This window comes from Dermacentor albipictus, chromosome 10, assembly GCF_038994185.2.
Source record: "Dermacentor albipictus isolate Rhodes 1998 colony chromosome 10, USDA_Dalb.pri_finalv2, whole genome shotgun sequence".
NCBI classification, from domain to species: Eukaryota; Metazoa; Arthropoda; class Arachnida; order Ixodida; family Ixodidae; genus Dermacentor; species Dermacentor albipictus.
The window spans coordinates 44,453,837-44,478,212 of record NC_091830.1 but is presented as its reverse complement, the minus strand read 5'-3'; the positions used below and the strand labels follow the sequence as shown (position 1 = coordinate 44,478,212).

The following is a 24,376-nucleotide window of genomic DNA, read 5'->3' as shown; positions in this document are numbered from 1 at the left end:
AACGCGATGCGCAAAAAATCACATTTGTCCGTGGCATGCGAAATATTCCCGTCAGTTTCGGTTATTAGCTGAAGATTGCAAGATGTGCACAAAAACCAACACTCACATTGAATCTATTGTGACTGCTGGTTGCACGGCACGTATACCTGCATAAACCGAGATAATCCAAATGAAGCGACCAATCACGTAGCTCGAGTGCGTGCTTTAGCTACGATGCCATAACTTGAAGTGCGCTTCAAGTAACAAGCAGTTACCTAATTACGTCATGTTCTAATTGTCGACATGTGTACTCGTGCATAATTCTTGATCTGTACGGGCTCCAGCTGCATACCACAGGCTTGTTGCACGCCGTGAATTTTATGTACTTCCGTCCGGTCAGAGAGGGCGCCATGGGTGGTATGGTCACTCTCGGATGTAGAGGGGAATGTCGAACAAGCGCATCATCTCGAATAGAGAGTTGCCAACGTTGCTGACGTATGCCCTGAACACAGGGATTGCGCAGACAAAAGTGTCCCCGCACTTCACGCTTCTACTTGCGATGTACATACCGAAACGACAAGGGGGTGAACCGAGGGGCGCGATTTTTATTGATCATTAGAAGTCAATAAACACTGACACCAAGGACAACACAAGGGAAATTACTTACTGAAACAACGATCCTACAGCCATCGCATTCGAAGATTGTGCGATCGTTTGCCACCTGCGGCAAGTTATTTTTTCATTCATTTTCATTTCCATTAATTTGTCGTTTCTTTATGTGCATCGGCGGACGCTAAACAATGGCGCTTGCTGCACCGTCACCCATGCCTTCAGCTGTACTGCAGCTTCGCTGGCCTTCGATACAAGCCCAGTCATGCCGGCGCGATCACGTGATCAAGCACGGCCGCGCCCGTGCGCCGCTGCTGAAAATCGTCTACAGCCGATATCTGACAGGAAAGGCGGGCACGCCTGTTTCATTTGCTCGTGATATAACATGTGGTTCCAACCTGCACATGGAATCCTCACGTATCTGTGAATACCGCCTGCGCTATGTTTTTCCTTCTATTTTTCATTACCTTTATTTTAGTTTTGCTTAATATCCAGAGTGGACATTGTGCCCTGTGCCGCGGCACAGCTGAGATGTGCCTTTTTTTCTGCAGACCAAAATATCCCTTCAACCCAGGCTTATAAGTTTCTAAAGCGAGCTCATAGGTAATACTTTAATTTCGAGTGACTGCCTGTTTTTACAACTAATCTTAATCGTCTGATGTAGAAGCACTTCCCACGGTTCTCGTTGCATGTGTCTCTAGAAGAGCTATCATGCATTTTGGGTTCAAGAGCCTTGATGATGGTTGACATGCAATACTGCAGACCTTATTTTGCTTCTCATGTGTAATAAGCGTAACGTTCGCTTGAACACTGGTGAAAAGTGGAGATTGAGCTACCTTACAGTTACCATGCTTCCATCAACGTCATTTTTCGCACTCTTCTGGTCAGAAAAACGCCTTGATAATATTACACAGGAAAATAAAATGTTCGCATGTAATTTTACAATCAACATTTATAAAATACATTAAATAATGAGGCTTTTCCACACACATGTCCCCTTAAATCATGTTGAAGCCGGATAAAAGTACTTGCCCTTTAGAACTGGTGCAATTGCCTTCGCTTCTTCTGCTTCCAGGATGGTCTGTTCCAAAAGTTGTCTGTCATTAGCGCTACCAGGCTGATTGGAAAGCAATCGTATTTGTAAAAGTGAGGTACAATTGATTTCGTGTGCCCCCTCAGCATTATTGTACTTTTTGTACCTTTGTTCTGGGAGTGACGAGGTCTGTGGTTGCCCAAATGCATGTACTGTAACAAAACATCATCCCCTCTTGACTTATTCCATGAAGGGACGCAGGTTTACAAAGTACTGCAACATACGGGAGCAAAAATCGTGGCAGTGCCTCTTTAGCCGATTCATCATGAAAAACAAATTCGACGTGAGTTGTCATTATTTACTCTGTGAAATGTTTTCCATGTAGCAAAAGTCCCTGCCATGAAAGTCGGAAAATCACGCAGAGTCCATATAAGGTGCCCACGTGAAATCAAAGTATCGTGGGTCTGCTCTCCTTGTTGGTGGCTTGTTCAAAGGCGGGACCATCGTCCTCCTGTGCTGTTCTAGACGGTTTTCCAAGCTTCGTATTATCTGAGAAGAAAAAAAAAAGACAAGTGAAAGCTTATAATAGACACTTGGGCATTTCTAAATATCTTCTCGAAGCGCGTTCCTGCTACTTCGTGCATTGATATCATGACGAAAGCACTAAGAACAAGGGAATGTTAGCCTACGCTTATACGCGAAGCTCAGATGCTCAAAATTTTCGTATGAATGCAACGATATCTTCGGTAATGCGGCTCAGCAGAACTACATGAACTTTTCTTGTGAATACGAGTGTGCATATTTAAAAGTACGTTTTTTTACGCTAGGCATTCACGTAAGAGCACCTGCAGCTGCTGCGGTGACTTAGCGACTATGGTGTTGCGCTGCTACGAACGAGGTCGTGGGATTCGTTATCGACCACGGTACCTTCATCACGATGGCGGCGAAATGCGAAGATACTCGTGTAGTGTGCGTTAGGTGCTCGCTTAGAGAGCCCCAGGTGTCTAATAGCAAACAACACTTATGAGTCGAAATGATTGTGCTTTTGGACCCAGAAGTTCTGTACACTACGCATTTACATGCAGTCGGCATTAGATATTGTGACACGTGCTCCAGTAACAACACAAACACAACGCCCGACACAAACTTTGACATCAAACAACGCACGTGGTGGGTCTCAAAATGATCCTTGCTGACAACGTTTCTCGAATACTTAGTGAACTTAGGTTACCGCTAAGCTGGTACCATGCAGTAGATATATTTTCTTACGTTCTCTTTCATACTCCAAAATTTTTCTTCAAGAACGAACACTTCTTTGCATCAGCTGCACGTTCGAAGTCAGAGAACTGGATAGGGTACGCATTCACAAATACATTCTTAGACTGAAACTGTTCGTAAGATCAAGTGTGGGCTAATCATAAGTTTCGGCATGTTATTAGCCTAGCCGGCTAGCCAATTGACCCCCCCCCCCCAGCTCATACAAACTTCAGTAAAACAAAACGCAACACACCGAAAAGCATCTGTTTAAATCTCTCTCCCGGATTACGACATTTGTGCTGTTGGTATACGCATGTGAAGAAGCAATTACTGACGTGCGGATTCTCCTCGGCTATGTTGTCTATCTCGCAGGGATCCTTGTCGATGTCGAACAGGCACGGCTTTTCGAGTGGCTTGCATTCTTTCCTCCTCGGCTGGCCGCACTCGGTCAGCACTTCTCGGGGACTGTGCCTCGGCAAGGTGCGACCGATGGACAGGATTGTCCGGGCCACCGCGCACGTCGGATCCAAGACGTTGTTCCTGGCAGGACATAATGTTCGTCAACAACGTACAAGTTCCAAGTTCGGGCACAAGAGATTGTCCTTACTGGTTGAAAGACCCCGTTCATACAACGCACGCAACCGCATGAAGAAACTCGTCTGAGGCCGTACAGATTTATGCGAAAACAACCCACTGCTGCAAAAAATTGTGTTCCGCTAAATTCAAAACGCACCCACTGAGCAAGGGAACATTCCAAAACAAAAGAATTCCGAAGGACCATTGTGGTGCAACCAGTGCTCGTTATTGTTTCGCTTTGCCCCGCAATTTAACAAAGAGAGAAACTATATTAGGATACGAATGGGTAGGTCGGCCTGAGTGATGTGGCTCCAGGCCGCCATATCACGCACTTCATGCAGCAGAGAGTGTTCGGTGGAAGGCCAGAGACGCTTGGAAAGATTAAGGTCCGCAGTATGATGGAAGTGGTCACATTTACACACGCTATTGCCTCGGTGCAACGTTTGCGTGTACTCTTTATAGCACATCCGCCTTGGCTGCCAGGGGTCGAGGCGACTGGAGTGTAGCCGAGAGACCCTCTATAGCGTGCATTCAAAATCAAGAATGGAGCCGACCGATAATGTAGCACACTGTAATACCTAAGTTACAGAAACAGGGATCAACTGCCTCACAAAGGCTGGCCAACGTTTCATTATGCGGACCTATCACCTATCGCTTTTGACAAAGGTACGTCCATCTGTCTAAACGTTGGCCAGCCTTTTTGAGGCAATTTATCCCTGTTCATATAACTTCTGTATCACTATAGTGTGCATACATTTCACAATTCTCGCCACGGCACCCCCAAATATTTCTCCCCCAATAAGGGGTGTGCGCTAAGCACAAACAGGCTCCTTCAGAATCAGAACGAGTTCATGCAAAATAAAAGAAAGCTTTGTGAACTCGGCCCCTGCCACACATTTGTGTTTGAAACTTCTACAAAAGACAGCTGCTTCACGTTCTCACTACTGTTCGCAAATGTAATGCGAGAGATGAATAACATCGAATTGATGGCCAATCGGACAATTTCAATATCTTTCACGTAAGCGAAGTCATCAGCAGTGGCCGAACAAGAAAATCCTCAGTCTGGAGGCAGCTCGAAATAACGTTAGCATACTAACTACATGCGGGTCGAGGGATCTATTGCTCGATCACTCTAGATGGCTTTATGTGTTTAACTGTCCCTTTGCCCTTTCGCTGTAGCGTAATTGTTTGACGTAATTTAGTGCAGCTTCAGAGAATCGACCAGGGCGTCGGTAGCAGTCTTTCGACATTGCGTTGTGGCTTTACGTGCTAAGCTTATGCTGAGGAAAATGTGTGCTGTCTTGCTCTAAAAGTTTCATTCGCTCATCAACATTCACCTAATAGTTTCTTGAGCGTCCCTTTATACCTCTCCTCCCCTATTCTCTTTCACTGAGGTGGCAAAGTTCTCGTAACGGCCGTGCCAGTAAACGAAAATTGTAATTCAACATAGAGTAGATGAAAACGCGACGTCTCCAGTTTCACTACCCTCAAACTAGGTGTAAATAGAAAACATAGCCATGCCCCTACGTTATGTTTGCATTAATTTTTGTCTTAATTAGCTCAATGACAAGCAATGAGGACAACCTTCAGCTCCCCGAGTTTTGTTAAAACGCAAGAGAACGCCTTGTGGTGCTCTTTCATTTGCTTTCTTCGATAAGTTATTGTAAGTAAGCCAATAAACAAAAAATTAAACTGTTACTAGTCCAAAGCTGAAAATGACGTTCGAAGGTTCCTCCATACTATATGTTTATATAGTACAATCCTGTTAAGAATCCGTATGTTCCCACATGAACATATGCAATCACGTAGAATTGTTGTGTCGAGCATGTGGATCCTTCATAGAGTTGTTTCTTCAATCCGCCCATTGGGCTGCTCCAGCAAGCATGCAACAACCCCAACTCATTCAAGAACATGCATGACGCATACCTTGGGCCTGCTCCCGACGAAGGAACAGGATGTGTGTAAGGCTCGTACTGCCACGTCATTATGTTGTCCCCGGCAGTCGTCAAATCCGTACCACGGTCATCGTAGATGTGGTGCAGACCGTACTTGTCCCCTGAAGTGTTGTCCACTCTGTATATTCCGAGCTGAGGGTCGCTGACTTGCAGTGGCTCGTACCAGCCGTCGTAGTGGCCGCCACCGTACGTGCCGTTGACGTACTTGTAGCGCCCAACGCGTAGCGCGGACATGTTCCATATCGGGTCTATGTTGTGCAGCACTTCAGCCCTCGGAGAACCGACGCCAATGACAAGGCTGTGCCACATGTCGACGCCATCGATGTCGCCTAGGTCTTCTACGTTGCCGCCTGCGTTGAAGAGCGAGAGGGAGAGGGCTGTTAAAAGAAAAGCAAGTCGGCTAACCAGAGCGCACGTCTTCAATGCTGGAACTCGGGAAAGCTCGTGGTGGGCTCCGTGTTTCAGAACGCGGACACCGTAATTTGCGAGGAACGTAGAAGGATATGCTTACTGCCGCGTCAACTGTGGGCAACAAAATTTATTGTTAAACGCTACATTTCACGAATTATACAGTAAGCAATATGTATGCGCGCCACTGTAAGCTATATTACATATAGAACCAAAAAAAGGATACAAATTTCATATAAAGAGAATGGTATGAAGTTAAGAAGGTTGCGCTTGGATTTTCCTGTGGCCTTAGTATATGCGCCACTCCGAGAGGGTTGGCATTCGTGCATGTGTATGAGAGGCCACAGCTGGTATGTGTGGGAGGCCGTACAGGCGACACATTAGTGTACGAAGGCGACTGCGCACGGGTAACGCAACGAAACTGCTCTTGAGAACGCTGTTGCTTCCTGTCAGAAATAGATGCTGTCGCAGTAAATTAGTTGAGAGCCCGAGGAATCGCTGAAGTGTGCTTCTTGTTTAAAGCTTAAGATTTATTTATTTATTTATTTATTTATTTATTTATTTATTTATTTATTTATTTATTTATTTATTTATTTATTTATTTATTTATTTATTTATTTATTTATATCAATTGATTGATTGATTCTGTCCCTCTGTCTGTCAGTCAGGCACTGGGTTCAACGTTCCAAAGCTATACTGGGGCTATTCGGACGCTACAGTGGAGGGCTGCGGATTTTTTTACCATCTAGGGTTCTTCAACCGGGATGTAAAACAAAGTAAACGATCGTTTTCCTCTTCCCTTATTCTTTTTTGTCAATTACTAACATAATTAGGGCTCTCGTATTTTATTATTCTTGGAATGGTGTTAGGCTTACACGAGTGCTGCAATATAAGTATTCTGGTTGCTATTTGCACCAGTGGTCTTTCTTGGTCTCACCACATTGAACACGAAAACAAGAAAACACAAAACTAGGTTGCTTGCGCCGCACTTTAACTTAGGCCTTGCGCGATACCAAGCTGTTCTTATATTAAACTTCAATTCGCCCTGTTCTTCAATAGGCCTCCGTGGTTTCGTACCCATACCAACAGTGTGAAATGAGTTGACTCTGCACAAAGAAAATCCATTTGCTTCACCTGGCATAATTACGGTTGCAGTTTTGTTTTCTTTTCCTTTGTTTTTACCAAAGCAGGCACTTCAGTCCCTGAACTTCCAACCGCTCTTGCTGCATTATCACATTGAATCTGCATCTGCAAAGTTTCTGCATGTCATCATTGACTCTGCCTCTGGGTTTTGCGACTGCACCCATATCACACTTTCTAAAGAAAGTTGTACTCGTACGTCTCATGCTTTAAAGCTAACGCCTTTTCTCGGTATTACTCACGCGTTCAAATGCGCCTCTTCTTTTTTCACGTAGAACAGAGCACTGAAATCTATTGTCCGGTACTGTTCGTTCATTACTAATAAACGAGTTTTTAGCCGATCACAGGATACTGTTATTTCAATATCTAGTTTTCATTACATATACTATCTTTTTTTTTCTTTAATTCCCTGCTTGTACGTTTGTCCCTATTAACTGCTTCAAATGATTTTCTTTTTTCTCGCGTTTGCCTCGTTTATGCCAATTTACTAATATTACTCTTCCTCACTTGGTCGGGGGTTCGGTATCCGAGACCACCTGCTCAGGACCAGAACGCCACGGCCAATGCTCGCCACAGCGGCGGATATTAAAAAATGTAATCCCCACCGGCAGCAGAGTAGAGCGTGGGCAGCCAATCAGAGAGGTGCATGAGCTGACGCGACACTCTGGGCTGGCGAATCAGGGGGCTCCAGAGGAAGGCGGTTCCGCGCACGCCACCTTCCCAGTGGGTCATCTTGGTGCCGCGAAGAGGCCAGTTGGAGCCGGCGCTCTGGTCGATGCCGCCGGTGGCAGCACCGTTGTCCGTGGTCAGGGCAATGATGGTGTCCTGGATGGCATCGGTGGCGTCCAGGGCCTCCACCAGTTGGCCAATGGCGTCGTCCAGCGCGGACAACATGGCTGCAAATCAGTGCCACAGCTAATTCTCGCTGGCAACGTTACTGGTTGTGCGTGGTAATCCAAAAGTAAGTGAAAAAAATTGCTGGCTAGCCCGTGATCGAGAGTATAGATGTAAGCATGAAATGGCAACCGGCAGGTCAGCTTGGTTGGAGTTGATGATAGCCACAACCTCAAAAATGGGTGTAGTACATGTACGCAACGGCCCACCCCGCCACACCACACCGGACCACGCCATACTGTACATTGGTCCATATGGACGCTGCCCAGCTAGGAGAAGAAAACCGGCTCGAGGCGGCATGACAGGCAGCCAAAGACGCCAGAGAGACAGAGCACACTTGTCAGATAGAAGAAGAAAAGCGCCTGAAGGAGGTGCCAAGCAGCGTGGTGCCATCTATCGAGGCGGCGCAAAACTCGCGCCGTAGAACTCACGGACCACTGGCGTTCAAAAGAGCACAGGCAACCCTGTCTCAGCGCTGAAAGATGACAATGAAGTGTATGGTGCCGTCTATCTCCCTTTTGAACGCCGCCCTCCCCCCCCCCACCCCCCTATTGAAAATAACAAATAACACTTCAGCGCACTAGAAGTTCCAGTTCCAGTGATATTGCGAGCAAAGAATAGAAAGAACTGGGAACCAATATTTTCGTGACTTGTTTGGGCAGTAGCAAACCTATTTAATGCGGTTCTGTACAAAGGATTGGGGGCCAGAGACTGCATTTTCTTAAGTTTTGACTGGTTGCCCGGATGATCACGTTTTGTTCTCGCAACTTCCCCGGATGTCCTCGTTTGAGTGCCCGGATAACGGCTCTGGTTTTTGGCTCAAGGCTACTTGGACGTCACCGACAACGGTAGCTAAAAGCATGCATGCTTTAGCTGCATGCAAGCATGCGGTAGCTAAGCATTTCATGCTTTAAAAAAAGTTAACATTCCTTAGTCAAAAAGTGTGTAAACAATAGCTGGGTACCATATTTTTACAGAGCTGCACAGGCTTGCATAAAAAAAATTTGAATAACCTAAAAATACGCATTGCCAGGATAGTAATATTTACCAGTGCCAGGTGGAGCTTAAGTTGTGTCAGTAGTGACACAACCCCCGGCAATAATACAAAATCCGGGTTCATCAAGAAAGAACTTGACAGAAACCGGGACGCTAAGTTGGAGTCAAAGGATAAAAATAAAGATGCCACGGATATTTGCGAGATCGGCGTGAAACAAATCAACAGGGAAAGTACGCAGTGTGTGCAAAGGGGCTGGTTGGTTCATCTTCAGAATAAAAACAGGAACATTGCAGCACAAGACGAGCGAGTAAAGAGCACGTGACAGAGCGCTGTCCTGTGCTCTTTACTCACTCGTCCTGTGTTGCACTGTTCTTGTTTTTATTCAGTAGGGAAAGTTAGTACGATAACACGAAAGATAGTCCCTTGCAATTTAAGGCCCCGAGCTGGCTGCATGAGGAAGAAAAAAACATACCGGAACAAATATTCGCAAGAGGATGAGGCACGTGCCTGCTGCGGCCAATAACAGCAAATGACCCAGCACATTGCAACAGAATGCCAAGATGGCCACCCTGCAAGATCCGTAGCCGATGTCCACCTTCCAAAACCACTGGTACTCAAAGCGTATGCATTACCTGCTCAACGCTCGATATGAGCAAGACAAGTTTAGAGTATTGGTGGGGCAAGAAAGCAGTCAAGGGATTGTTAGAATGCGAGACGTTACAATCTTACAAGTAGCAGTACATTAAAGAGAAATTTTAACGAACATGGAAAATATCAAGGAGACGTAGGCAAAATGCCAGACTGCTGTTGCATCGGTATAATACCGATTAACTCAGGCACCGGCTAGGTGACTGCTTGCCGCCGCACCGTTTCACAGGAGATGCCACTGTAAATTATCATCATCATCACAATGTGAGCGGATGGGAGCGTTATCTGGACAACTGCAGACATAATCGCGAAAAAGTTAAGAGTATTCACAAAAAAAGCAGGAAAGAGACGCGGAAGGATCGTCAGAGGCATCGACAGCTTTAGAAGAATAATAAGGCAAGGTATAGTGCTACACCACAGTATGGTAAGAAGGAAGTAGCCTAAAAAGGCTAGGTGACTATCTCGCGCCACCTCACTTTAAAGGGGCGACATTGGCCGGATCCTCGTAAAAGTTTGTTACGCAGTGACGCTACAGCGCTACACGTCAAGGGCAGGCTCGTGCTTCTCGCTTGCTACGTACTTCACGCTTGAAGAAAAATGACAAAGGCAAATCAAGTCAGGTACGCAACAGAGATTAGGTGGGGCATAAGATGATAAGCTTGCTGCTGTTGCTCGTACATCCCGTACTATGCAGCACCTTTGTATCGCCTTCAACTGAGCGCGCGCACGTGTGTACTTTAACGGTCATGCGGGTCTCTGCGTGCTTCGTTTTAGCACCGTTCGCGGGTATCTTAAGAATCACGCTTTTTGCGCGTGTAGCGCTTGTCAACGTGTCATGTGCGTCCTTTCCGCACGCTCTTGCGGCTCAGGTGAGCGTCTCGCTTCCAACTTTTCAATTGTATGGCCGCCTTTTATTTTGCTTCAGTGTAGAGTAGCCCTTTGTAATGGCCAAGGTTTCAATCATGCTAGACGGAAGTCTACAGCTCCAAACGTTATTTTAAGCACGGAAAACGTAACTGATGGCCTATAACAGCGTTCTTAAAGCGCTGGGGCGATGTTTCAGTTGTGTATACTTAAGGATGCTACTCACTAACGAATCATTTACAATTAGCACTTAAGTATTTAGTTAAATAATATTTTATTGTGAACCAGTCCTAAATTTTCATTTTGTGGAACTGTGTTTTTGCATTAGCGGAATAGCGCACCGGATGCAACCTATGCTAATGGTGCAATCTTTCCGCCGATCTCTTTCTTCTTCCCCTTCTATAGCGCCGAGGTTATATTTTCACAGTGCTAATTAACCCCGTAAGACAAGCAGCTTCTTCCGGCCTTCCTTTCTATTTTTTCTCGGAAAAGTAACGACTTTATGCAACTATCGCGACGAAGAGCAAGGTTATCAAGCGTTGAATGACCTCCACTGAAGTATTAGTGGTATTTCTCATGTTTGTTCTTTATATTTACAATTTAATGCTATGTCTAAAGAGCGCCATGCTAACTTATTTCATAAAGGAACATTTTCTTTCCTAGTTAGTCAAATTCAATTAGACTACTAGGAACGCTGTAGCCCCTATTTCTAATACAACTCACCTAGCTACCTACAAGAAAGCCGTTAAATGGTTTATGCATTTACTCAACGTAAAGGTAACATTGGTTATTCTAGTTCATTTATAGAATTCTCATAGTAAAATTTGGCGGTATGTACGTCCTTTAGAGATGACCGGCGACTTTAAGGCTTTTAGCGATCGATAACCTGTTTAGCACACCATCAATGATATGTTTTATATATCATTATGAAAGGCTGGACGGAGGCAGCCTCACCCTTCTCCTTTTGCAATAATACCCCTCCCTTTCCACCGCAGCGTCTTCGGCGCATTTTAATGTGCAATAAACGTAATTTCATTCATTCATTCATTCATTCATTCATTCATTCATTCATTCATTCATTCATTCATTCATTCATTCATTCATTCATTCATACCCAGTGTTAAGTACCCAGTGACACAAGTTCACAGCAAAGAGAGCCACTTACGATATGCCCATACCCAATGGCCCACCTGGGTACGAGAATCGGTTTTGAACTTGATTCCCTCAGAATAGAAGCCGGATGCTCCACCCATCTGACCGTGAACTACCCAGTAAGCCAAGTACGCGGGAAAGAGGTTAGACACGAACATCCATAGATACAGACACTCACAAAGAATGCTAACAGCGTTAAAAGTGGGATCTCCTCATCGAGCGCATACTGCGAGCGTAACGCCTTCACACTTTAATAGATGGCACGGTTTGCGTTTTTGTCAAGGACACAGAACACGCTCTATGCAGTTCCTAAAGAAAAATCAGCTGGATTTAAGCCTAAAGTTTGCCTCAAACCTGTGTCATCTTACTGATGCATTCACAGTTCACAGTTCGGTTATAGGAGAAAAACTTCCCTATCCCTTGCTCCCTTTTCAACAGCTTAATATAGATCTTAGATATTATGTTGTCGATGTTACTCACTTCTCCCAATTCAAATTAGGAGCGCGATCCTGCAAATTCAGGCATCCTCAAGTCCACCTGCCCCTCCACGCCACAGTACTCTGCAGTAATGGGACGTACAGCGCAGCTTCGACCAACAAACCTTGAAGCATTCATTCACGTGCAGCAGAATATGGGTACAGTGTCGTCGACTGTCACAAGAAACGCCTACCTGTTTAGTAGTACAATACTGATTACAGCTCCAAATAGAAATGAACACCTGAACATCGTTTTTTACGAGCGTGCCTCTTCTTAGAGTGGCGTACTAGCCCGATGTCTTCTAAGAGTTGGAGAACTATTGACGTTTCACTGGCTTGAACACTGACCGTCTGTTCCCTATAGTGGGCTATAATGTGTACAATGCTTGGCTGATCTCATCTCACCGGCAAAATGTCGTCGCTTGTGGTTCTTGATGTGCCTGTTCATCTCGATATACCTGTCCGGTGCCTCGAACAGTGCATAGAAGTTGCCCACGTGAACTGCCAGGTGGCTGAGGTACAAAAACAGAGGCTGCAAAAGAAGTGATTGCATCCCCTGACTAATCAAATACTAGCAAGTCATTTTTTGGCCATCTGGCTTCAGTACTTTGCATTCTCTCCTTACGAAGATCATCGGCACAAATTGCACAATTTCTTCGCATAAAATAACATCTTCGCACCAACAGTTGTTTATTCAGCGGAGCAACCTCTACGAAAAATTTCATAAATATTGCTCGTTTTTGAGTTTGCAGAAATAGCAGGCAGTTGTCACTGCGCAGAATCGCGAAAAAAAGAGAGAGCAATAATTGTATAAGGTTGATCAATTCCTAGGACTCTGTGGGAAGGAACCATTTTTCAATGCCCTAATCGTCAGAAGAAAGTGACGCATTCCGCTTTATAAAATAAAATTTGCGCGCAAGAGAGAATAGACAGAGGTTCTCGTTTCCAACTCGGTTAGAAAAAGATGTCTTTTTGTCGCAGCATTTACGTACTATAAGCAGTCATTGTTTGCTTTTGATTTCTCAGTCCCAAGGAGTGAAGAAGTTTCCAGTGTTTGCTACCATGATAATCATTCCACGTAAAACTCTTGCTTGAGCTAGTTGGTTCATGCTTGAATTAGTAAAGGCAAGGCGCAGAAGACCAGGACTCAAGATGAAAGACAAACGGCAAGACCGGCACCAGTCCTGTCGTTTGTGTTTCATCTTGAGTCCTGGTCTTCTGCGCCTTGCCTTTACTTATTCCACGTACTGCCACGCTATCACTAGGAAAGCACACGAAGGCAATAAAGCTACGCATGATAACTTTCACAGCTTCTACAGATACAAACTGTACTCACCTTATTGCGGTCCCGATTCTTTAGTATCTCTACTGCCTTCTGCGTGAACAACTCCGTCGTGTAGTTTCCAGATTTGGATTTATCTGCTTCCAGATTGTCCCAGAGGTCCAGACCCCAGCCTGTCCACGGTTCTTTGGGATCACCCATGTACTCCTGATAGGTAAATAATAATTATATTCAGACATCTCACCTCTAATCGAATTAATCAGATATCTTTAAAAATTGCATACGAATATCGAATATATTTTACATATAAAAAATAAGCACGGAGCTTGTACACCAGAGATTCAGCTGAATATTTCCCATCTGAAAGCATGCGCTTGGGTCAGACTTAAGTGAGTGAATGCGCAGATGCGGAGTCCTTGACCTAGGACACACACAATGTATCCGCAGTTTCGTATTTCGACTGTCTCATCACATGTTACCTACACAAGACGAGCACCCCCACGCATGCTGTAGTAACAGCACCTTACCTGGTATTCGGCGAAAGGGAATACTCAAAAACATGGAAAGTATTGTTTTCGAGTCCAATGCAAATCAAACTCCAAGTACACGCCGATTCATATTCAAAACATTTATTATTCGTGTACCCCCAGTAAATAGCTGCCACTCAAGAAAATATACAAGGAAAAGGTTTTCCAAGTACTAAGCAACCATTTAACAAATACACATATCTTAACAAATAGCCTTTCCTCTCATTCCTGCAACAGTGACTCGGCTTTTTCCCTACCAGTGTTTTTTTTTCTCTCATTGTCAATGCTAAAGTAGTGTTGACGACAAGGAGTTGCTGCTTGAACGCATTTATGTTCTGCCGTTTTACATCTAGCTTCGCTGTGTCATATAACGAGGGCTGCGTGATGTATTCGAGCAGGCACTGCCCTCCAAGATCTCCGTTTTGCACCAACCATGGATTTCATTAGAGACGCTTCATGCACAACACCAGAGATTTCGGAGGATATGTCCCAGCAAGATGCACTAACTTGTGTAGCACTTCATGAGCTGCGACATTAGCTGCGATTTCTGTTCAGTCTCGCAGTTGAATGCTCATCTCCGCAACGGCACACACAAGTTCGATGGTTAGTCAATTCGACCCACGGCAGGTATTGGGCAGGTAGCAGGTTCTCGTGCTAAAAAACAGGTACCTGTACAATATACAGCTACATGCCGCGAAAGAAAAATAGCGATCGCCTAGAATGCCGCAACATGTAACCTGGGAGCGAAAGTTTTGTTAGCACTATAACTCCACTACACATGCCTAATGTGTGGTTGTTTCTCCTATAATGTGTAACGTCTTTAGAGTAAGTTTCACGCATGTTCTTGCAACAACTGTCCAAGGCCAGCCTAGTTCAAGCGTCTTCGAGGCTTGTGTGAGCGTAGTGAAATCACCACATAAGAAGAAATGAATCGCATTGCTCTGGACGAAAATATATGCTTGTAATATCACCCAAGCTGTCATGGTAAGCAATCGAGAACATTTCCGCTGATTTACGCTAACCATTACTTACGTCCTTGCAGAAGTAACTGCGTGAGATGCGGCAGCGCACCACCCTAACCGAAAAGCACACAAAAGTCAAATGTACGCTGTTCCTTAACAACTCATTACCTCGAAGGCAGAGTGGTCCGTATAGCCATGGTGTCCACTGTAGTAGCCGTAGAAAGAATCGAAGCCTCGGCGAGTCGGTGTATGGTTCCGGGTCATGTGACCTAAATGCCACTGGGCCGCAAAAAAAGGAAAGTTACCACTCTGCTAGATTCGGCGAGCAGCGCCAAATGCAAGGCAAGCAGTCTACGAACACGATTTCGTTTGTATCTCTTATTCCGCTCACTTTGGTATTGCAGCAATATTGCATTTTGCCTTGTTTGTCTTCCGCCTAGTTACAAATGCAGCACAGTCTACTTCGTTACGAAGGATTGACTGACTGTCCCGGAGCACCTAACGACTGCGTGACTCTGGTCTGCACTGTACTACCAGCATAAACTCAAACGGGAACAATCGCGAAATTACTATAAAGCATTCTTCGATTTTCAATTTTGCCTGCATTTGTAAACCGGCTGAAACGTGCCTTTATTTAACGCGTCTTTTGTTTAATTACGCATAACGTACCTTTCGTACGACCAGGTATTGCCTGTTTGCATTTCAATTCATGCTTATAGTACGTAATTGATTAAGTATCGTACTATTCGTGTAAATTCAATAAACTATTATAAAATAGGTATAGACCTCCACATTTTGAACAGCCTCTGAAATAAATTTAAGAATAGGATGCGTTTCTATGGGCAGCGAAATGAAACTTTCGTAACAAATTGTTTGCGTGGCGTTTCCACTGCATTGAAAACATGAAGACTTATCATTTGATTTGCACCATTTAGCCAAATTTTCTTTTGTTGCTACCGGTACTGCTCGATATCTTGGTAATATTTCGTAGTTCAGGCGTGACGAAAAACGAGACAATATTGCTAAACAATATGTGCTCATGCCGGACACTTAGGGAATCTTGTCTCCTTATAAACCAATCAAGCACGATATACAGTCTCATCGAACGCGTCATGCTTGGTCGTCACGATATAATCACGGCCAGTCACTTAAAGACAAAGTATTCAACACCAACCCTCACTGACATCCCATCATTGCGCCACTTTGTTACGGCCGCTGACCCAGACGGCGTCAACCCGAATTGCGGCTTGCCACTACACTATAGGAACAAATAGAGTGCTGATATTGTGTAGATTGACTTGTTGCTGGGATAGTTGATGTTTGCTTACCGACATAATGTAGCGCGAAGACATAGTTAGACATAGCATCTCCTGAGCTGCTCGCTGCCATGTTCTTTCTTTTATCTTAACGATCGCCTAAGCCATTATCTGGCGCTCTCATTTGAGAGCTGTGTAAACAATGAGGCAGGCTGAGAAGAGCACGTGATTTGAATACATCGGAACTTTTAGCTGAGGCATACTCGGATTTAGAACAAGTGCGCACAATGGTGGATTCTCGTAGCGAAAAGGAAGATTTGCGGGAACGCAGCTCACAGCCACCTTCTATCTTTTTTTAATGATCGCCCCAGCCCGAATATCGAGTCTTCTTTCGGAAGTTGGGCAAGCCATGGTCCAGGATGAAAAAGGTTCACAATTTGAAGGCGTCGAAACTTTTCGCTGGCGAGTACTTGGCTTTAGAAAAAGTGCCCACAAAAGTGGACACTGGTAGCGAAGAGGTTATTGCAGTTTACGGAGTACCGAAACACTAGCGATCTGAACTGCGCAACAAGGCGTGTAACAACTCTTGTGATGGTTTGTCCAACCAAGAAGTACCCGAATTGCTTTGTTTATTTGCTGTTGTTTCTCATAATGCCGGTCTTGCATAAAAAGAAAGATTGCACTCATTATACATACACAATTGGGCTGTCGCCAGCGCTTTAACCAGCAACTGAGAAAAACTTAGAATGCTTTCATTTGTGCCCTAGTTTAACTCGACTTCGCTAGATGGCGCCTCAACTGTTGCTGCTCACGTCTGCGCCAGCGGTATCCCAGTATTCTGTCAAGGGCAATTTACTTAAAGGCAAGTTAAAGCTCTGCATGAAGTAAGCAGCTTACCTTTCCCACCGCATGTGCTTCATATCCAAGTGTCTTGAGGTAGTCGGGCATCAGCTTAAACTGAAGCGGGAACGCATACGGCATGGCAGAATAGATTACATTGTGTTGCAGTCCTGCGAACCAGATAAAGCACTTTGTTGTAGCACAACTTCAACCGATAAGTATCTATTTTACAGCGAAGCTATTAGTCTCTCATTGGTCGGCATTTTCCGTGTCCATGTCCATGGGCTTTTTGCCTCCAGGCCAGCCCGGAGGCAGTGCTATAAAGGGTACACCTACGACGGTGGTGAAACAGGCTTCAAGCACTCAGCAAATTTGCGCGAAAAGTGGATAGATTCTTTGGAAGCACGTACACAACACACAGAACAGCATTTCTTTTATTAAAGAACAAGCACGAAACAAGCATACAACCGTATGCGAAGCACGTAGCGCTCCCCGCATACGTTTCTCAGTGAAGATTATATTGTTGCGCAAGCTGCCGCTGCGACGGCAGCTTGTGATGTGGGAAGTGACGTCGCTAGCCTTTCGTATATAACGGAACCAGCCTAGTAACTGATTTCATTGTCGTTGCAGCACCGCTATGGGTAGGCAACACACAGTTATGACACCCGAGGAGCAGCGTTATTATGGGGAGCGGCAAAAGGAAAAATAAAAGGCAATAGACCAGCGGCTGCGTGCTGTCAGAAATATAACTACTCACATTACTAGCATTACTATATATTACAATTACTGCACCATTACTCTAAAGCGACAAAACATCGAATACCTTACTCAGCAGTTGTCGTACGGCGGTTTTCAACAGCTTCGCCGGACATGCACTTTCGCAGGGTCGGGATGGCGAATGAATTTTTTTTGTATTATACCTTCATCATTGTTGAAGTACTCTCAAAACAGTTATGTTCTTTAAGGCTATAGATCTCTTTTTTTGTAAAACTTCAGAAAACCCATTTATTCTATACTGGTTGAAAGAGTAGGGATACTGCATGTGCTTTCTTTTTATTCATCGTGTGTTTTATTCCTTCCGTAGTGGGATCAGCAAAATGTAAGAGGGGCGATGGTAGTAGCCTATTAGTTAATACATGTTATCCTCTTTTTCACAACCCCTTAAATATATTTGATGGGGTTTCATGGTACTTTCTTATAATGAATAATTTAGACCACTATGGAGAGCCTATAATCATACAGTAGTAGATACACCCTCTTGTCAACCTTGTGCTTTTGTAAGTGGACTGATTCAAGCTGTATGTAGACAAAGTTATCGACAATCTTCTATCCTTGCTTTCCACTGACCTCGTGTGTTTCATGGTTATATTAAAAGATCCGTTCGCATAATGTCTTGCGATAAGATCGAACAAAACTGTGAAGTCGCAAATACGCTAACCATCTATTCTACAAAAAATATTCTACAGACAATAAAGCAAAACATATAAGGAGTTTCTACGGACTGCTCAATATATCTTTGTGGATGTTCTGAAGTTTTCGTTCACCTGATGTGCTCGAAAGCGTTACTGTTGAAACTGTTGAATACCTAACAGGACCTAATCAGCGCACTCAAACAACGGCCGGTTTTTATGCTAAAAATACGGGAAGGTAAGCAGCATGGACCACTGTTGCTGCGTTATCTTTTCTTCCCTAGAATATCAAATTTAATTGCTAACAGTTCGGGAATTCCTTTCAGGAACGAACCAAATAGTAGCTTTAGGTCGTTACAGCATAAACACCGTCATACTTCGATGCAAACGTGTTCTCACCGAGCTGCTGAGCAGTACTCTAATTATTTCTCTGGTGGTGTATTCCGCACGAAATGACACTTCAGGGGACCTTAAAGAGAAAAGTCAACTGTGCTGCATTAGTAAATAACTCTTACGTCCTAGTAAGCAAAACAAACTGCGGATGGACCCATCTAATGATTAATGTCGATGGCAACGCGCTTAGCAGTGAAGCAATGTAACGGCACACCGTATCGCCCGCGTGGAGACGGGTGATGTATATATGAGGCGTGTATGCAAGCAGGCACCTCTCTCGCGCTTCCCTCTCGGAACGTTGCGCCATCTGGAGGCGCCGCCGCAAAGTCCGCGGGTGGCACTTGCGTGAATACCCATTTATAACAAGATTGTTTGATTATGTGACTCAGGTTCGATTCAACGCAGCACCAGAGAAATTCTAAATGACATTTTGTTTTTCCATTGAAGAGCGGCACATGTTATGCGTCACGTAATTACCCTGCTTGGCACCAAAGAGGTTCGTTGCAGAGTCACATATACCCAGTGGGCCGTCAGCAGTGACCCAAGTAGTTATGAACGGAGGGTCAGTGAACTGCGGCCCATACCGAATGACACAACCTACGGTGACCAAAGTTTGCGTCAGAGAGGTTCAGCGAAGAGCGGCCCACACCTTTAGTGTCGCACCCACTGACCCAAGCTGGTCCGGCGGTCGATTTGTTACCGGGTTCTCTCAGCGCAGTAGCCGAATGCTGTACACATTAGAGCACGCACTAACCAGTGGGAGGGCAGGGTGGCCAGCCCTTACCCTGAAGACCAGACGAACGTGGTGGGCAGGGTGAGGCTGATGGCCAGGGCCCACGGTGTCCTGGACTGAACGCGCCTCCTGCCTAATGCGAAGACGTTGCCTGCTCTTTTGAACGCTAAGGTTGATTACTACTTAATACGCGGGAACGCTTGATATATATGTTTGAGGGATTGGGGAGATGGCGTGGAGAAAACGCAATAGCTCATGACAAGCGCGGCGAAGCCACATTGAAGTTGTCGCACCAGCTTACCGAAATGTGACCAGCTTCGCCTGCGTCGGCTGTAGCCTCATCACCTTTCTTTTTTTGGACGAAGTCGTAGACCACATTCTAGGCTAAAAGTGGCAAAGATTGAACTTATAATGTTGCCGGCTTCTTTACAGCGCCACCAGGGTCAAAATTCGAGAAAATAGACCATGACGTGAGTGACGTCATGTCACCCAGGCGTTCCGGCGCTGGAATTTTGGGGGTGACATTAATGAAATTTCAGCTTCCATTTTCTGTTCCGGTAATGAACCTCCCATCGCAAAATTAACTGAAATAATGTGAGAAAGTGTTTTACCAGTGTGAACTTATTTTATGCTTAGACTGAGTGTCTCTTTGAGGATATATGGGTAACGATTTTGAGAATTCTTCAAGGCACACTGCGTGCTTATATTTCACTGATTGCAGTGAAATTGATCTTTGCCTCCACGTGCATCTTCCTCTGCTCTCTGTTTGAGGGCCAAATTTATTTTGAGATCCAATTTTGAGAGGCAGAAATTTACTGGAGGAAACTCTGGCCTAACGACGATTCAGGTACCCTGGAAACTATGGTTGTGCGTGTATATATCTATACATTTGTCTCACCTTCGCACTGTGGCTTGGGACTGTCTCACGGCATTGAATTCTTGCGCACTATCTTTCTATATTTTAATATTTCCCAATTTTACAAAACAAAGCAAGGTAAGAAGACACCGTGTGCATGCACGATTATTGCAAAATGCTGGACATATGACGCAATATCTTGTATAAGCTGATGAGTTTTCAAACTCGCAAAGCGACGTGAAGACAGTGGGACGAAATTTAGGCATCCCTCGGAACAGGACGCTCGTGCAGACCACACGCCCACTAGGCCGGTTTGCCACCACTCCGCCGCAAATACTCACCGGTGTGAACAGGGTGCCTCCCGGACAAGAGCGTCGCCCTGGACGGCGTGCACATAGGCGACACGTAGTGGCTGTCCAGAACGATGCCGTCTGCCGCCAGGGCGTCGATGTTGGGCGTGCGAATCTGCTCTGACCCGTGGAAGCTCACATCGCCCCAGCCCTGCGGTGGTTCATTGAAAGCGCCACGTGATTCCAACGTCGGACACGGGGAAGGGTAGATGAGGATATAGTTCAGTTAACAATAAAGTACCAGGATGGAGTATGGTACAGTATGAACAAAGCGAAGATACACTGTACGTTGTAGCTGTACCGTTTGCACCTCCTCAGCACTGCATTCCAAATTGAAACCATCGCGTGATCCCGACACATGTTAGACGTAATGGGTCGATGAGTGTATACTGCATAGAGAAGAGGTTTGCATACGGCGTTACTCAATAACACTAGGCGGCGATGGGTAGATGCCGAACTTCATCAGAACCCGCCAGGGTGGCCCAGTGGCTGTGCCTTACCCCGAGGTCGTGGGCTCAATCCAGGTTGTGGCAGCCGCATTTCGATACAGGGAGTGAATCCGAAAACCCCTGCGTACGCTGAATTGGGCGCACGGTTAAAGTACTCAAGGTGGTCGAAATTATTCCGGAGTCCTCCGCTACGATGTGCCTCGTAATCATATCGTGGTTTTGACACGTGATACACCTGAATTCAATTTTAATGTTCTTTCGAACTTTGTCAACACATTAGCCGTAAAGACAGTAAACAGTTCTAGACACATGCCGAATCTAAATTTAGAGACGTGGTGACCAGCAATACCTAATTAATGTGTATATATCCAGAACCGTGCTCTAGTAAAACGCAAGGAAAAAGAGTAGGGCAGCTCGAAGTGCCGTGAAATAGTACCTCCTCATTTAGAAAAAGTCGGTCATAGGTTTGTGTACATTCATGCAGACCGCATGAATGTACACAAACCCTTCACCCACGCATGAACCCTTCACCCGAAAGAGCTCCGATCGCAGTAGGGCTAGAAGATGTTCACGTTGCGCAACAGACTTCCAAGACAGCTTTGGCGCAAAAAGATACTAAATATAATACAAACAAGTGAAGTCTTTACGAACCAAATCGTCGGCCACTATAACGATGATGTTGGGTCTGGCAGCGCATTCTGCTGGACTCGAAAACCACACCACACAAGCCAACACACGCAGAAGGTTCTTCGCACTCTCCATCTTGACAGGCGACGACAGGACGGCTTGGCGTTACAGACGCTCCTTGCGAAACTCTCACGCAATACACGCCGCCGCCGGCTCCGCGTGCCCTGTCTTTACGCAACGCATTCCTCTAGTGTCATCCTTCCCGTCACTTCACTAAAATGGAAGAAGAGAAAGTGCTCTGTTGGTGCACCGATGTTTTATGCAGAAGGCAAAGGCAGACGCCACTTCTGCACCCGGGCATTCCTTCTCGGTCGTGATATGGGGGGCACGAGCTGGAATGATCTCATCGTCTCAGCCGGCTTCTTGACCGAAACGCTTGGCACCGATACTCGAGAGCTCCGAGATAAGATGTATTATTATCTTTGTTTGCGTTTTCTTTTTTTTCGTATGTTATCGAATGCGCGTGGCTGCCGTCTTGAGAAATCGCAAAGCGCGCTGTATAGTCAAATAGCCTTCACAAACATTCAACGGAAAAATAAAGAGGAGGAGGGGTGGCAAACATAGTCTTTGTGGTGTATATGGCACTTGAGTGGAAGTTGTGTGCTCGGTGTGTTCCATACATAATCGATTTCGGCAAAGTTCGTTTGTCTTCGTGTTCTGTTCGGGTACTTTTTCTCAATGAACACGCGCGTTTACAAGCTCTTTTTTCTTTTACTTCTCATCTTTCTTGTTTAACATTATTTCTTTTTTCGTGTATCACCGTATCATCTAGAGGGCATTATTGGGCCTACGACTACGCAAATATTCCCAGTTGTCATTAAAGCCTGCATCTCCCCGTGTCGCTCACTCACATTTATATAGAATAGTATTCACATCATACACTTCTCTATCATCAAGGAGGAGTCGTCACCATGATGCGCTTGCGCGCTAGAAGTGTCAGTGCAAGAACGCTACTTTAAAAAGGCACAGTTAATATCACGTATTCCGATACCTTTCCATTCACTTTTTCCTATCAACGACCCGATATTGTAGCTCACTGGCTCCCGTTTTCCGATGAGAGCCGAATGCAAGCACAGGACGTCGCAGAGACGTCTTCCAGACGAATTCGAAACGTGTTCCATTACTTGGGATCGAAGCCGGCTCCTTAGCTGTCTACTTAGGCTGCTTCCGATGCTGACCAGAATAGGAACACACCCTGAGATAAGAGCTGTCCTGGTGAAGCGTCCTCTCAGAAGAAAGCTTTTTCTCGGGGCAAATTCCGATGCCGCCAATTCAAATATATCTGAATAGCAGAAATGGTTTAGAGACAACTTCTGGACCTATTTGAATGAAACTTATTGCAGGAGAAAGTTAACTTATGGCAACCCTAAAAAGGACAATTTTAATTTATGGCTTGGAACTTTCGCACGAATTGTCGAAAATTTGGTAAGCTTAAAAAAAATGGCTGTGGCTTAGGTAAGGTTAAGCCCAGGATGCGAAGCATACTAGCCTTTATTTTAGTTGTTGAACCACTGTTTAGCCTGGTGAACTGCTGTTGCTTGGCTATATTTGGTTCGGCTAGACGAAGAAACAACTCATGCATTACTTCTTCGCCTTCAAGAGTGGAACGCGACAGCGTTCCCGTCGACCCGCCAAGGGGTGTAAGACAATGGGCTACAGGGCAGCGACTACGCGCCCCGCGTTGGACGCGGTGAGCGTCGAGCAAAGCAGCGTTCGGCGCGGCAACGAAATGTGCGCCTGAGCAAGAGACGCACGCCTTAGAAACAGCTTGTTTCTAAGGCAACACCGCATTCACTAGAGGCGCTTTTGTACCGCTTTGAAGCATCGTACTCGTGGCTCAGTGGTAGCGTCTCCGTCCCACACTCCGGAGACCCTGGTTCGATTCCCACCCAGCCCGTCTTGCAAGAGTTGAGCCAAAGCCACTTCTCCTCTGTCGTGACGTCACGGTGTCACGTGATTTCATGGCGACACTGCCGCGCCTGAGGAGCTGGGTTGAGCTCTCGTAATATGCTTCGCATAAAAATTGAGGCACGCAGTTTACGAATCCATAACTGTGTACCAAAACTAACGATCGCACATGGTTATATTGCACTCAGTTTTACAAAGACGATATTAAGAAAGGACAGGACGTGGACGGACGTAGCGCAATACGTTGCGCTACGTCGGACGGGACGATACGTTGGACGGACGTTGCGCTACGTCCGTCCACGTCCTGTCCTTTCTTAATATCGTCTTTGTAAAACTGAGTGCAATATAACCATGAACGTTCACCAACTAGCCCCCTTTATTGCTTTACTAACGATCGCAGTTTTGTAAAGTGCATCCTTTAGAGAATCTAAAGCGCGCAAATTCACTATATTAATTTACAGCTTACATAACTTTGTTACAATGTTTAGAGAGGTTTTGCAAAAGTCCCACTCACAAATTAGTGGTATGTTCCAGAGCGGTGTATACTACATCAATATTGTCCGCATTAGCTGCATTATTAGGTTCACTTTACATAAGCAAGATACCGTTCTTAGCTGCTGAGTTACAGCGTTCTAAAAGGTTAAAGTCTCCTTTTCTGAAATGGTGCAGCTTTCGCCTATTTTCGTAAAACACCAACGGCTCAAATAAAAAGTACGCTTCCTAAAGTCACCAAATC

General features: G+C 45.3%; 1 protein-coding gene across 1 annotated transcript; it reads right to left on the bottom strand.

The window, feature by feature from the left end:
* Positions 1 to 1,664: 1,664 nt before the first annotated feature.
* Positions 1,665 to 22,071, bottom strand: LOC139050282 (arylsulfatase B-like). The gene is made up of 10 exons (XM_070526492.1): positions 21,697 to 22,071; positions 20,588 to 20,747; positions 16,913 to 17,025; positions 14,928 to 15,038; positions 13,325 to 13,477; positions 12,394 to 12,520; positions 7,563 to 7,853; positions 5,381 to 5,759; positions 3,214 to 3,418; positions 1,665 to 2,170 (listed from the first exon to the last, which is right to left on the bottom strand). The coding sequence occupies exons 1-10, from the start codon at positions 21,805 to 21,807 to the stop codon at positions 2,036 to 2,038; spliced, it is 1,785 nt and encodes a 594-aa protein (XP_070382593.1). The 5' UTR covers positions 21,808 to 22,071; the 3' UTR covers positions 1,665 to 2,035.
* Between the last annotated feature and the right edge of the window lie 2,305 nt (positions 22,072 to 24,376).

Bases quoted from the DNA above. Each gene is read 5' to 3' on its own strand.
- LOC139050282 (XM_070526492.1), bottom strand. From the start codon at position 21,807: ATGGAGAGTGCGAAGAACCTTCTGCGTGTGTTGGCTTGTGTGGTGTGG. The intron at 15,039-16,912 runs GTAAGCTGCTTA...TTTGCGGCCCAG, and splicing joins AAGCACATGCGGTGGGAAAG to TGGCATTTAGGTCACATGAC. The intron at 12,521-13,324 runs GTGAGTACAGTT...CTTCTTTTGCAG, and splicing joins AGAATCGGGACCGCAATAAG to CCTCTGTTTTTGTACCTCAG.